The sequence below is a fragment of the Triticum urartu genome, chromosome 4A, assembly GCF_056163025.1.
Source record: "Triticum urartu cultivar PI428250 chromosome 4A, HENAU_Tu73, whole genome shotgun sequence".
Classification (NCBI taxonomy): domain Eukaryota; kingdom Viridiplantae; phylum Streptophyta; class Magnoliopsida; order Poales; family Poaceae; genus Triticum; species Triticum urartu.
In genome coordinates this window covers 76,697,175-76,711,993 of record NC_141876.1, presented here as the reverse complement: position 1 = coordinate 76,711,993, position 14,819 = coordinate 76,697,175, and the positions used below count along the sequence as shown (strand labels likewise).

At 51.9% G+C, this 14,819-nt stretch overlaps 1 protein-coding gene and 1 pseudogene across 1 annotated transcript; both read right to left on the bottom strand.

The window, feature by feature from the left end:
- Positions 1-9,993: 9,993 nt before the first annotated feature.
- Positions 9,994-11,957, bottom strand: LOC125550802 (uncharacterized). The gene has a single exon (XM_087517833.1). It carries the CDS (start codon positions 11,891-11,893, stop codon positions 10,280-10,282), a length of 1,614 nt encoding a protein of 537 aa, XP_087373959.1. The 5' UTR covers positions 11,894-11,957; the 3' UTR covers positions 9,994-10,279.
- A 79-nt stretch (positions 11,958-12,036) lies between these two features.
- On the bottom strand, positions 12,037-12,507 carry LOC147974864 (putative serpin-Z5 pseudogene; annotated as a pseudogene).
- Between the last annotated feature and the right edge of the window lie 2,312 nt (positions 12,508-14,819).

The window sequence follows — 14,819 nt, the reverse complement described above, 5'->3', positions numbered from 1 at the left end:
GCCTTCTGACATGCCAGGGGTTCCCAGGGAGCTGGCTGAGCATCGCCTGAGAGTCGACTCAAAAGTAAAACCCGTCAAGGAACATCTTCGATGGTCCGCCGTCCAAAAAAGAAAAGCTATTGGCGAAGAGGTGGCTCGGCTCTTAGCAGCAGAGTTCATCCGAGAGATCTACCACTCCGAGTGGCTCGCCAACGTTGTCATGGTCCCCAAGAAGGACAAGTCACTTCGCATGTGCATTGACTTTAAACATATCAATTGGGCCTACCCGAAAGGTCATTTTTCTCTCCCCCGCATCGACCAGATAGTCGACTCGACTGCGGGATGTGAGCGACTGTCTTTCTTAAACGCCTATTCCGGGTACCATCAGATCCGTCTGTATGGACCTGACGAGATCAAGACAGCTTTCATCACTCCATTCGGGTGCTTCTGTTATGTTACCATGCCGTTCGGACTCAAGAATGCCGGAGCCACATTCATGAGGATGATTCAAAAGTGTTTACTCACTCAAATCAGTCGGAACATGGAAGCATACATGGATGATATTGTGGTCAAGTCACGGAAGGGTTCCGACCTGCTGACTGACCTTGCTGAAACTTTTGCCAACCTCAGGAGGTATGATATCAAGCTTAATCCATCAAAGTGTACATTCGGAGTCCCTGGCGGAAAGTTACTCGGTTTTCTCGTTTCCGAACGAGGAATCGACGCCAATCCATAAAAAGTTGGCACTATACTCCGAATGAAAAGCCCTGTGCGAGTGCACGACGTCCAGAAGCTTACTAGTTGCTTGGCCGCCCTAAGTCGATTCATATCTCGTCTCGGTGAAAAGGCACTGCCTCTTTACCGATTGATGAAGAAGTCCGACAAATTCGAGTGGACTCCTGAAGCTGATGCAGCATTCGCAGAGCTCAAAGCTCTGCTCTCCACCCAGCCGGTGCTTGCTGCCCCAATCAGCAAAGAGCCTTTGCTGCTTTACATTGCAGCCACAGGACAAGTCGTCAGTACGGTACTTACGGTCGAGTGGGAAGAAGAAGGGAAAACCTTCAAAGTTCAGTGCCCAGTATATTATATTTCTGAAGTCTTGACCCCATCGAAGCAAAGATATCCTCACTATCAGAAGCTTGTATATGGGATTTATATGACCACCAAGAAAGTTGCTCACTACTTCTCTGATCATTCCATTACAGTCGTCAGCGACGCTCCATTGTCGGAGATCCTGCATAACAGGGATGCAACTGGTCGAGTGGCAAAATGGGCGATTGAACTCCTTCCCCTTGATATCAAGTTTGAGGCAAAGAAAGCTATCAAGTCCCAAGCAATCGCAGATTTCGTCGCCGAGTGGATTGAACAACAGCTGCCGACTCAGATTCACTCGGAGCATTGGACTATGTTTTTCGACGGCTCTAAGATGCTGAGTGGTTCCGGTGCCGGAGTGGTGTTGGTCTCCCCCAGAGGAGATAAACTCAGATATGTTCTTCAAATCCACTTTGATTCCTCCAATAACGAAGCAGAATATGAAGCACTTTTATATGGGTTGCGCATGGCCATCTCACTCGGCGTCCGTCGCCTCATGGTTTATGGCGACTCAGATTTGGTGGTTAATCAGGTGATGAAGGAATGGGATGTCAGAAGTCCAGCCATGACTGGTTATTGCAATGCAGTGAGAAAGCTGGAGAAGAAATTCGAGGGGTTAGAGCTTCATCACATACCCCAACTGAAAAATCAAGCAGCTGATGATTTAGCAAAAATAGGTTCCAAAAGAGAAGCCATTTCCAGCAATGTGTTTTTGGAACACATCCACACATCATCAGTCCAGGAGGATCCCTTCACGAAAGAGGCCCCGCAGCCAAAAAGCGCCACAGATCCGACTGAAGTTGAAGTTCCAGCTGTGGTCGATCTGATAATGGAAGTGCTGGTTATCACTCCCGTCTGGACAGAACCGTACATCGCGTACATCCTAAGGAAAGAACTCCTAGAAGACGAGGAAGAGGCTCGACAGATCATCCGTCAATCCAAGGCCTTTACAATCATAAAGGGACAGTTATATAGGGAAGGCGCGACTGGGGTCGGCCAGAAGTGTATCACACCAGAAGAAGGTCTGATGATCCTTAACGATATCCACTCGGGGACCTGTGGTCATCATGCGTCCTCTCGGACCAATGTGGCTAAAACAAACCGAGCGGGGTTCTACTGGCCAAGGGGCAATGAGATGGCTAAAGAGATAGTCGACAAGTGTGAAGGGTGTCAGTATTACTCCAATATGCCGCACAAGCCCGCGTCAGCCCTGAAAACCATTCCACTCGTCTGGCCCTTCGCTGTTTGGGGGCTGGACATGGTTGGGCCACTAAGAACGGGCAGGAGCGGCTTCACTCATGTGCTGGTAGCAGTCGACAAGTTCACCAAATGGATTGAAGCCAAGCCTATCAAGAATCTCGATGCTTGCACCGCTATCAGTTTTATCAGAGAGTTGATATTCAGATATGGAGTTCCGCACAGTATCATCACGGACAATGGGTCAAACTTCGATTCCGACAAGTTCAGGGCCTTTTGCACCTCTCAGGGCACTCGGGTCGACTATGCTTCGGTCGCTCACCCTCAGTCGAATGGACAAGCAGAAAGGGCAAATGGCCTAATTCTCAAAGGACTGAAACCCCGATTGATGCGCGATCTCAAGCACGCAGCAGGTGTGTGGGTCGACGAGCTCCCATCAGTCCTTTGAGGATTGAGGACAATCCCGAATCGATCGACCGGAAGAACCCCATTCTTTCTGGTCTACGGAGCCGAGGCAGTCTTACCGAGTGACCTGCTTCACAACGCTCCCAGAGTCGAGATCTACTCAGAAGATGAAGCAGAACAAGCCCGGCAGGACGCAGTCGACCTCCTAGAAGAAGAAAGAGAAATGGCCCTGATCCGATCGACCATCTATCAGCAAGACTTGCGTCGATTCCATGCCAGAAACGTGAAGAGCCGAGCCTTCCAAGAAGGAGACTTAGTCCTTCGAGTGGATCAGTAGAAACCACACAAGCTCGCTCCTACTTGGGAAGGCCCCTTCATAGTCACCAGAGTCCTCCACAATGGAGCATACCACCTCTACAATGTCGATTGCCAGATTGATGAGCCACGAGCCTAGAATGCGGAGCTACTCCGCCCCTTTTATACTTGAATTCTCACTCGGATGAGATGTAATAAGAAAAAATCCTGTAGTTTATTTATCAAAGACAAGAGCGTTATAATTTTCCCAGTGATTATTATTGTTTTTGTTTGCGTAAGAAATCCCCCAGTGGGTGGCTTAGCTACGAATCCGCTTCGCCTAAGTTTGTAAAAATAGTTTCCTACCGAGTGGCGAGCCAGCCTCCCACTCGGGGCTTAGCTGCGAATCCGTTTCGCCTAAGTTTGAAAAAATCCTACCGAGTGGAGCCCACTCGGGGGCTTAGCTGCAGTCCAGTACTCGCCTAAGTTCTCCCACTGATAGACTTAGCTGTAGTCAGGCACTCGCCTAAGTTTGAAAAATCCTACCGAGTGGAAAGCAACCCTCCCACTCGGGGGCTTAGCTGCAGTCCAGTACTCGCCTAAGTTCTCCCACTTAGAGACTTAGCTGCAGTCAGGCACTCGTCTAAGTTTGAAAAATCCTACCGAGTGGAGAGCAACCCTCCCACTCGGGGGCTTAGCTGCAGTCCAGTACTCGCCTAAGTCCTCCCACTTAGAGACTTAGCTGCAGTCAGGCACTCGCCTAAGTTTGAAAAATCCTACCGAGTGGAAAGCAACCCTCCCACTCGGGGGCTTAGCTGCAGTCCAGTACTCGCCTAAGTCCTCCCACTTAGAGACTTAGCTGCAGTCAGGCACTCGCCTAAGTTTGAAAAATCCTACCGAGTGGAAAGCAACCCTCCCACTCGGGGGCTTAGCTGCAGTCCAGTACTCGCCTAAGTTCTCCCACTTAGAGACTTAGCTGCAGTCAGGCACTCGCTTAAGTTTGAAAAATCCTACCGAGTGGAAAGCAACCCTCCCACTCGGGGGCTTAGCTGCAGTCCAGTACTCGCCTAAGTTCTCCCACTTAGAGACTTAGCTGCAGTCAGGCACTCGCCTAAGTTTGGAAAATCCTACCGAGTGGAGAGCAACCCTCCCACTCGGGGGCTTAGATGCAGTCCAGTACTCGCCTAAGTTCTTCCACTTAGAGACTTAGCTGCAATCAGGCACTCGCCTAAGTTTGAAAAATCCTACCGAGTGGAGAGCAACCCTCCCACTCGGGGGCTTAGGTGCAGTCCAGTACTCGCCTAAGTTCTCTCACTAGAAGACTTAGCTGCAGTCCGGCACTCGCCTAAGTTTGAAAAAATCCTACCGAGTAGAGAGCAATCCTCCCACCCGAGGGCTTAGCTGCAGTCCAGTACTCGCCTAAGTACGAAACACATCTCAATCTTCAAGAACGACTAGGCTCAGGTCGACTGCCACCTTCTCCTGGAGAGCTTCGCCACAAATACAATGTGCGCTCCGTCCCACTCTGCAGTAACAGGGTGTGGGTCGACCGCCGCCTTCTCCTGGAGAGCTTCGCCACAATACAATGTGCTCTCCGTCCCACTCTGTAGTAACAGGGTGTGGGTCGACCGCCGCCTTCTTCTGGAGAGCTTCGCCACAAATACAATGTGTGCTCCGTCCCACTCTGCAGCAACAGGGTGTGGGTCGACCGCCGCCTTCCCCTGGGGAGCTTCGCCACAAATACAGGACATGGGTCGTCTTCTTCCCTCTCCTTCGGGGCTGCGCTGTGAATACAGAAAGTTGTCTCGAATGAAGAATGGTTTCACTCAACAGGAGACTCATAAAGATATTCAACGGTAAACCAAGTTCAGATAAAATCCTAAAGGTTCTGGATCACGGATCGAGGTACTCGGGCATACAACCCGAAAAAGTTTAATGGTTACAAAAACCACTCGGCATTCCGAGGCAAATTTAAGGTAGGACACAAGAGTTTGTTCACTCCGCGGGAGGAGGGCTGGCAGGCTCGACGAACTCATCCAGGTCGACGCCGTCGGCTATCCGAGTGGCTGCAGCGATGAAAGTCTCCATAAAGGTTCGGAAGTCATGCTTTTGGGTGTTGGCGACCTTGGTTGCTGCCAGCTTGTCTTGTCGCACCTCCTTGCAGTGGACACGAACCAAGGACAGAGCCACATCAGCGCCACACCGAGCAGAAGACTTCTTCCACTCCTGCACTCGGTCAGGGATCCCGTTAAGTCGAGTCATCAGAGACTCGAGATCGTTTTGGAGCGTAGCCTCTGGCCAAAGTGCCAGGTCGATCCGTGACATGGCGACCTTCAGTCGAGCCAAGTAGTCCACGGCACCGTCGATGCGGGATTCCATTCGGAGCAGATTCATGGCAGTTTCATCTTTCACGGGAGAGTTGATTGGATCCAAACCTGGTTCGATCGCCCAGTCTCCTCTTCAAAGTTCGGGCAAAATTCTGCATTCACGATCCAAGGATAAGTCAGTTTTCATACACTGAGTCGACACAAAAAACACCAGTCGGAACTAAATGTGCACCTTCAAGCTTGATGTACAACTTCTTGGCGAGGCTCCTCAAGTAGCTCTCCAGATCATCCCTCCTGCGAGCGATGCCTTCCATCTTTTCGTTCAGGTTGAGGTTATCCTTCTTCCAGCGTGTACACTCCCTGTTGGCTTCATTCAAAGCGGTCTTCAGCCTGGTATTCTCTTCTTCTAACTGGCCGACCGAAGCTAGCTTCTGTTTGGCCAGAGCGGTCTTGTCGTCAGCCTCCTTACGGGCAGCAGCCAAGTCCTGATCCTTCTTCGCCAGAGCTTCTCTTAGTTTTTCTGCAAAGAAATGATGATTGATTCGGAAGTAGCAGAAGGATACTCAAGCCTAAAACTAACCAGTCGACGAAATCGTCTTACCTGCGGCGCCGTCTCTGACCTTTTGCAGCTCTGTCCTGGCCAGCTCCAAATCAAGGTTCAGTTGAATCTGCTGCTTCTCCAAGTCAGCAAAGCAAGCTCCAAGATCGCAAGATTTCTGAAATCAAAGGGGAGAAGTTATCGTTACAAAAAAACAGCAAAGGCAATAAATACTAAGACTACGGTCGACTGCCAGCAGTCCACCATAGTCTCGGGGACTACACCTAGTGGGTGCACTTAGCGTGCCCCCACCGGTTCTGATCCCACTCGACCGGCCCGCCGAAGTCGAGTCCAAAAAAAAGAGAGAGAAAGAAAGTAGAACTCAGACTACAGTCGACTGCCAGCAGTCCACCGTAGTCTCGGGGACTACACCCAGTGGGTGCACTTAGCGTGCCCCCACCAGTTCTGATCCCACTCGACCGGCCCGCCAAAGTCGAGTGGAAGAGACAAACTACCAGTTTTGTTTATACATTCAACAAAATACAAAGACTACAGTCGACTGCCAGCAGTCCACCGTAGTCTCGGGGACTACACCCAGTGGGTGCACTCAGCGTGCCCCCACTAGTCCAAAACTTCAATCGACGCACCCAGTGGGTGTACAGACGCAAAGATTTTCGGAAAGAATATTCAGATAGCCGACTAACCTGAACGTTGCTCTGGAGAGCCGAGCTGGCATCATAGGCGGCTTGGCTGGCGTCCCGCACCATCTTCATCTTCTCCATCATAATGCCCGCCTGGCGTATGGCTTCCCTAGCAGCATTCACCTCGTCCTCTGGGACATGATGGGTCACAAAAACTGAAGGCGGGTCGACAGGGGCCTGAGTAGTCGAAGAAGAAGGCAAGGCACTCGACAGGGGCTCCGCGAAGGTAACAGAACCCCGATTGACGTTACCAGTGTCCTGAACGACTGGTTCCGCCCTCGGCGTCGACTGTAGCGCCTCACTTACAGGAGCTCGCCTACTCTTCCTCGTCAAAGACCTCTCGGGCTCTTCAGCATCAGCAGGGAGGTCAATAATGTTGGGAGCTGTGCAAAGTTCAAATTGCCAAAATCACGTCACCCAGTGATGCACGATGCAGTTGAATCGACCAAAGAAAGACAGTATGACAGAAATCATACCCGGATTAGAAGTGACCGCATCCTCCATCACCTCATCATCATCCCTGTAAGCTGAGGTCCCGGAAGTGGCAGCGCTAACAATTCCAAAGTTCGTCCAGTTAAAACAAGAAAAACAAACAGCGCGGAGCGTCGAGTGAATACAAGGAGAGACACTCGCGCGGAGGTGACAGGGATATCGATCTTGATCTTTGGCAGCGCCTTCCGAGTCTTCGGCTCCGCAACTTTGGGGTGCTTTGGCGCCTTCTCAGTCGGGGTTGGTGAAGAGACCCGAGGACGCTTCGAAGACTGACCAGCCTGAGCAGTTGCCTTGTTGCGGGCACTCGGCCGTTCTTGGTCAAGCTTGGAGCGTCTCTCTATGTGAGGAGGCGACTCGACTTCTTCTCCATCACTTGAGTCGTCACTTCCACCATCCCCTTCACCATCAGAAGTCCACTCGCCACTTTCGCCACCACTCGCCTCACCTTCCAGAGCCTGCTCTTGCTCCCCATTGGGCATCGAATACATTTCAATAATGGCCTGAAAGAAAGCAGGGAGAACAAAGTCAGTCGACGCAATACTGACAGTTGCGCGAGTGAATTCAGATTACAAGCAAAAACTCAGAATCAGACCTGCTCTCGTGCACGCGACTGGTCGAATGGGGGAACTCTCCTAGCTCCTCTGGGATTGTCCTTGTTCCCGGTAATGCTCGACAGCCACTTCTCCAGCGTGTCGTCGTCGACCTCCTCCGGGTGGATCCGAGTGGAGTCTTCTAGACCCGAATACATCCACATCGGGTGGTCTCGGGCTTGGAGAGGCTGGATGCGCCGCTGAAGGAAGACCTCCAAAAGGTCCATACCAGTGACCCCGTCACGAATGAGCTGGACCACTCGGTTGACCAACACCTTCACGTGCGCCTTCTCCTCCGGGAGCACCTTCAAAGGGGAGGGTTTTTCCACTCAGTCCATGGTAAAGGGAGGGAGGCCAGTCGATTGCCCTGGCGTCGACTGGTCTTTGCAGTAGAACCAGGTCGACTGCCATCCGCGAACTGAATCGGGAAGAATCATGGCCGGAAAGGAGCTTTTTCCCCTCGTCTGGATGCCAAGACCCCCACACATCTGGATCACTTGGGTCCTCTCGTCTCTTGGATTAGCCTTTTTCACTGCCTGGGAGCGATAAGTGAAAATATGCTTGAAAAGACCCCAGTGAGGTCGACAACCCAAGAATTTCTCACACAAGAAAATGAACGCGGCAAGATAAACGATTGAGTTGGGGGTAAAATGGTGGAGTTGAGCCCCAAAGAAGTTCAGAAACCCTCGGAAGAAAGGATGAGGAGGCAAGGAAAACCCACGATCGACGTGGGTGGCAAGGAGAACGCGCTCTCCCTTCCGGGGTTGCGGCTCGGATTCCTCCCCTGGAAGCCGCGCCGAGTCGTAGGGGATCAGCCCTCCCTCGGCCAGGTCGTCGAGGTCTTCTTGGAGATCTTCGAGCAGATCCAGTCGCCCTGGATCCAACCCTTCGACAGGCCAGTCCGCGAGGAAGATCCGCCCCGGCTCGTCGCCTTCCCCTTCGACCTCGTCGTCGCCTTCTTTGCCCGCTCCAGAGCCGCCGTCTTCTCCTTCACCATTGTCGCCGACGAGACGCGAGCGGCGCGGTGGCGCTGGGGCGAGAGCGAGCGCAGAGAAGAGGCGTGAGGAGGAGAAGAGATAATGGGGCGCACTACTCGGGAGACTCCGGTCCAACGCCTTATATGAGGCCGCTTCCGAGTGGCTGACAGGTAGGCCCGGATGGCTCTGCCAAATCCCGTAATGACCGCACGAGCGATACGTGGCGAAAAATGTGGCACGGGGATCGAGGCGGCTCCGCTCTATCTCGTCCGATTACTGCGGCCTCCCCCGTCCCGCGCGCTTCTCAAAATTCGGATCCCACTAAATCCGCAGGCAACAAATAACTTGTCAGACCAAAGATCTCCTCCGCACCGTCACTCGGGGCCTTACAAGCTAAGAAACTCACTCAACGAAGAATTAAGAATGGATCAAGGCGACTGAAAAGAGAGTTGCTGTCATCACTCAGGTCCGTCGATCCGAAACAAGATATGCTCACGACATAGAAAACGAGTCGGAGAAGTCCCCAAATCCTTCCCCACTCAAACCTCAATCCATTCGGGGGCTAATGATGAAGCTATGTACCTAGGGTAGGGTCACGGACCTGTCCTAACTGCCCTACCCAAGGACACCTCTAGAATAAATCACTTTTCAATCGACTTGGGGGTGTTCCACTCGACAGACTCGAAGACATTCGACCAAGAAGCAATTACTCGACCAAGATCCAACCACTCGACGGCCAGGAGACCTAAAGTCACTCCGCACGCTAACGGTCGATCATTAAGTAGCTTTTATGGTCATCATAGCACTTTATTACTAGCGTTATCAGTAACGCCCTGCCTTAATGTACATTGAACCCTTCGTAACGTGGGCTGGCCGGGGTCCTGGCGCACTCTATATAAGCCACCCCCTCCTCCGAGACAAAGGTTCGTACCTCTGTAACTCATACACACATAATCCAGTCGACCGCCTCCGGGCTCCGAGACGTAGGGCTTTTACTTCCTCCGAGAAGGGCCTGAACTCGTAAACCTTGCGTCCTTACAACCTCTCCATAGCTAAGACCTCACCTCTCCATACTTACCCCCCTACATTACTGTCAGAGTTAGAACCACGACAGCCGACGCCCCAGGCGAGAAACTAAGTGTCAAAAAATAATGCCCCCCCCACTCCCTGAAATATACAGTTTCAAAGTTGCAAATCGGTGCATTTAGGCATTTTTTTAACTTAGCTGGTTTAATAACAAATGCAAAATGTGAATTACTAAACCGGATTCCACATTTACGTTCTCTGCAGAACTACAAAATTAAGGAATACAATATGAAAAGGGAAAAGCATTAAGAATTAATGATCTTTTCTTAATCAAGCATCAAACAGTGGCAATTAGCAAGAGAAATTCCCCGCAAAAGAAAACTAGCAAGAAAAATTGGGGTTTGAAAACAGTGGCTAGCAAGAGAAATCTCTTTATCAACTATCCTAACATGGGCTACGTACGCTACGTCAAAACATCTTCCTTTTCTGGTCAAAAAAGACTCGTACGCTACGTACCAGCAGCACAGGCCCTTCTGTCTTTTTTGTTTTCGTTCACTTTTTTGTTATTAGGCTGGCTAATGGCCCAGCAACTGGGGTATGAAGTGGGCTACGCCCCAAGCCAGTTTTTTTCTCTCTCTAGATATATAGGCTGGGAAATTTGTCACGCCCCAGGCCACTGACTGAGCTGCCTGGGGCCCAGATCCGCCCATGCATGGTTGTAAGCACGAGGATGGGCGTACGGAGATGCATGGCCGCCATAGTCACCGGGCTGACCAACACGATTGTGGTTGTAGGGATAAGCAGATTCAACACGGCCCAAAGGAGGAGGATGCGCCTGTTGCTCGTGAACTGGGGACGCCATCTTGTACCGGAGTTTCAGTACCTTGAACCCGTCATGCACGGCGACTAACTGCGACTCCCGGCTCTGCATGAAGGGCACGTCGAGCTGGCTGCCGTCGAGCCGGTGGAAGGGCTTGTCCACGGTGTGCCTCCGGTCGAACGGCTGGTCCTCCCACTGGCCCTTGAAGTACATGGCGTTGCCGAGCACCAGAGCTGTTGCTGGTTTTATCGACCCTGCCGGGAGGACAGAGTCGATGAGGTTCCTCGTCACTTGAGCCACCCATGCGTTGATCTGGACACACGCTTCCTCCGGCGCGCCGCGGAAGTCGACGGTGCTCGCCTCGGCCTTGTACGTGCCCACCACGGCCTCGCGGAAGGCCGGCTTCAGCGGCCGCATTAGGTCGCTCCACACGCCACATGCAAACGCCACGCAGGGGCCGCCCAAGGCGGACCTATCCTGGAGCGCGTCCACCGCCATGCGCGACACGAACTTCTCGAGGTCGCCACGTGACCGCGCGCCGAGGACGCGGAGGATCTCGTCCAGTGTGGCCTTCCGGGCGCCGGCAGCCAGGAGCGCCAAAGCGGTGTAGATGGACAGCGGCGAGAAGACTAGATTGTCGTCCGTGCTGTCCTCGGCCAGGCGCCTCGCAAGCCTCGCGGCGAGCGCTGCCAGGCCGCTGGAGCAAGGATTCTTCGTCTGCCCTACTGCATCGAACTGCACCGGCGGGTTTCTGGTCACCGGCAACTCGTCGTATCCTCCCACAGGTAGCCGCTGCTGGCTAAGTGCACCCCCCTGTTTCTGTTGCACAATCCGCACCGGGCCTTTGCCATTGGTAGGGTCGACAACATGCCCTGCAAACATGATGACGCCGGACGCCTCCTCGACTGTGAAATACGCGAAAGGATGGTCGGCGACGAAATCCACCATGGGCTCCGGCATCATCATGGCACATCCAGGAGCCGCGAGCATCATGGTGACAGCCGCAGCTTCCGTCCCTTCCTCGTTGACCTCGATGACAGCCTTATGGATGACCTCTTGAACGACCAATGGGTAGCCTGTGCCGTCGGCCTCCACCATGTCAGACAGGTCAGAACCCATGCCGAACGGTAGAACGAGCCCCAACTGTTTGAGGGTTCCGACGATTTTGCTTGAGAAATCAAGCTTGAACTTGGGAACCCCGAAGTCGCCGACCTTGACGGGGAAGGCCGGCAGGTGATCGTGCACGAAGGCCGGACGGGAGGTTATCTCGTCGACGAGACCCCGCAGGCCGTCGTACGCGTCCGGCAGGAAGATGAACATAGAGTACTGCGTGGGTTGCTTGAAGCCTTCCGTCGACTGGTACGATTGATATCCTCGTTGTGGCATCTTGTACTGCAGCTTGAGGACCTTGAACACATCGTGCACGGCGATGAAGTGGCGGGCAGGGTTGCACATGAAGGGCGAGTCGACGGCAGTTCCGTCAAGCCGGTAGAACGGCTCCCTGGTGTGCCTCTCGTGGAACGGCAGTCGGCAGGTTCCACTTGCCTTTGAAGTATATGGCGTTGGCGAGAATGGTGTTGGGCGCCATGCTAACGTCTTCAGGACGGACGACCTCCGTGATGAGGTTCCTCGTGACCTCCGCTACCGTGCTGCGCCGCTTCCTCTGCGTTCTCCCGGAAGTCCAAGGCGTGCGCCTCTGCCCTGTAGGTGCCGACGACGGCCTCGCGGTAGGCCGGCTTCAGCGGCCGCCTTTTGTCGTTCCACACGCCGCACGCGAACCCGACGCTCGGTCCGCCGGATCCTGACAGGTCCTGGAGCGCGTCGTCCGCCATGCGCGAGATGGATTCCTCGAGCTCGTCGCGGGAGCGCGCGCCCAGGACGCGGAGGACCTCGTCCAGGGTGTCCCCCTTGGCGCCGGGCGCCAGGAGCGCGACGGCGGCGTAGATGGAGAGCGGCGAGAAGACAAGGTTGGAGTCGGGGTTTGCGTCGGCGAGGCGCTTCATGAGGCCGGCGGCGAGCTCCGCCAGGCCAGAGAAGGATAGCCGCGGCTTCTTGCTCCGACAGGCCATCATCGCGGGATCCATCAAAGCCGCGCACAGAGCACGTACTTACTTGCAGATCGTTCCGCGCGACTTTTCTTTGCTTGATTGATCTCGTATATACTCCCTCCGTCCCCAAAAACACGCGGTATTTTTCTGAAAAAGTCCTTCAGGTTTATCCGACCGAACCCGCGGTCCAATCGTCTCCTCCGCCAGCTCGCTCAGTTCCACTAGCTCCCCCGCAACGCCGGCGACCTCGCGTAGCTCAAGCACACCGCGCCGCCGCGCAGCTCCACCGCAACCCCGCGCGGATCCACCTCTACCCCGTGCAGCTCCCCCGCTCCCCCGCACAGCTCCCCCGCTCCCCTTTCCCGCATCCCTAAATTTCCAAGCTTTCTCCCATCCCCTTCCGGAAAATCGGCGCTTGCTGCCCGTCGATTCTCCACTACCACCACCAATCCCGGCCACTGTGGAGGAAAAGGTCACTGGCGCCGGCAAGATAGGGGAGAGCAGCAGGAGAAAAAGGGACCAGACGAGTGGCAGCGGGTGGTGGCGATGCACGGCACGGTCACTGGAGAGGCGTCTGCGGCGGAGCTCGTCGGCGTCGCGTATGCCAGGGCGTCGAAGCCGACCAACGCGTCCGCCGCCTCGTCTACTGGAGCGGGCGGGCACAACTACAAGGGCGCCTCCGCGTCCCCCGCGCTGGCCTGCCTGGCTGGCGGCAACAGCTGGCACCAGGACGACGACGGCGGTGAAATTGAGGAATTGCAGGAGGTCAGCCGTCCACATCCCTCCTCTGTTGGTGAAGCATCATGGAGTAATCCTGTTAATTTATCTGCTGCTGTTTGTGGTCCAGCTCCTGTTAATTTTACTTCAGAAAGAATTCCAATCCATCTGCTGCTATTTGTTGTGTGTGCATACTGTTAATTGATATCCAGATTGTGGAGCTGTAAGGAATATCGTGGACTAATCCTGTTAATTGATCATGTGTGATTGTCTCCGTGAGTAGTCCTGTTAATTGTCCCTGTGTACTGTCTAATTGTTCATGCAACATCATGGATTTTTATGACCTGAACTTATCATGTTGAATAAAATTAATGGAGAAGGGATTCATTCTTCTTCAAACCTTGTTTGTTTCTTTCTGCTTGAATGCATGGCGTACAGTACAAGTTCATGAACAAGGGATCTTTTTTTGCAATTGCAAACTCTGAATGCTCAAGTCTGAAAGTGTTTACAAATTCAGAGAGTTCACATGACTACTGGTCAAATAATTCAGTGTAAATCTAGTCTGAAACTAGTAGAGCTCTTGGTGATATACAAATTCAGTGTAAATAGAAATATGCGACATGACTACTGATCATGTATGCAAGATGTTGCTACTGAATGAGCACAATAACTACTCAGTAGATTTTAATTAAAAGTTTGACACCTGATCATGTATGCAAGATGTTTCTACTAGATGCATGGATGCATGACTGGGACATGACTACTCGGTAGATTATGTACTCCAAGTAGACAAGATCATCTAAGTTAGACCAAATTGTGAGATTCAAATAAATTCAAATTAATCCAAAGGCCTTGACTAAATTATTCAGATTAATTTAAACAATTCAAATAAATCTAAATAATTCCAAATAAATTAAAAAATCAAATAAATATATTCTCTGAATTGATGATCAAAGTTCAAAGAATTAGCCTGAATGCACATTGATGATCCCAGAGAATGAGCCGTTCAAATCAGCTAGGCTTTGAACTTTGATGATTTTTTTAGTTCAAAGCACTTTGAGTACTCCACAAATTTCAGTAAACTTTTCTACACTGGACACTATAAACTTTCAGTACGCAAAATTCAGTTATCTTTTCAGTAGGAAAATTTATGTAACAAATCTCAGAAGCTTGCATTTTCCTACTCTTGTTGGCAATAGTCATTATCAGTTTACTGTCCATTTTAGCCTAGCCTTCAGTTATCTTTTCACCCATTTTTATGTCCATTCAGTTATATTTTTAATAGAAAAATCCCTGTAACAAATTACAGTTTGCGGTCATTATCAGTTTACTGTCCATTTTTGTTTTGATTTCAAAAAGTTGCCCATCAGCCACATTTTTGTCCATTGGCTATCATATTGTAGTAGTGAAAATGGGTGCAGTTCCCTGCCTCAAGTGGAGCATCGACATAACTTGACAGTATATGGGTGTTTCCTAATTTTAATCTTGTTTTCTAGTTCTAATTTCAAATGCAGATCAGACTGTATTGTGCATATCTACATCTTGGAAAACATGTTCTAATTTAGTTTCTGAAATTTACAGTATTGGTCATCCTAACTGAAACATGTTATGATGTT

What these genes read in the sequence shown, in the direction of transcription:
- LOC125550802 (XM_087517833.1), bottom strand. Translation starts at nt 11,893, where the DNA reads ATGTGCAACCCTGCCCGCCACTTCATCGCCGTGCACGATGTGTTCAAG.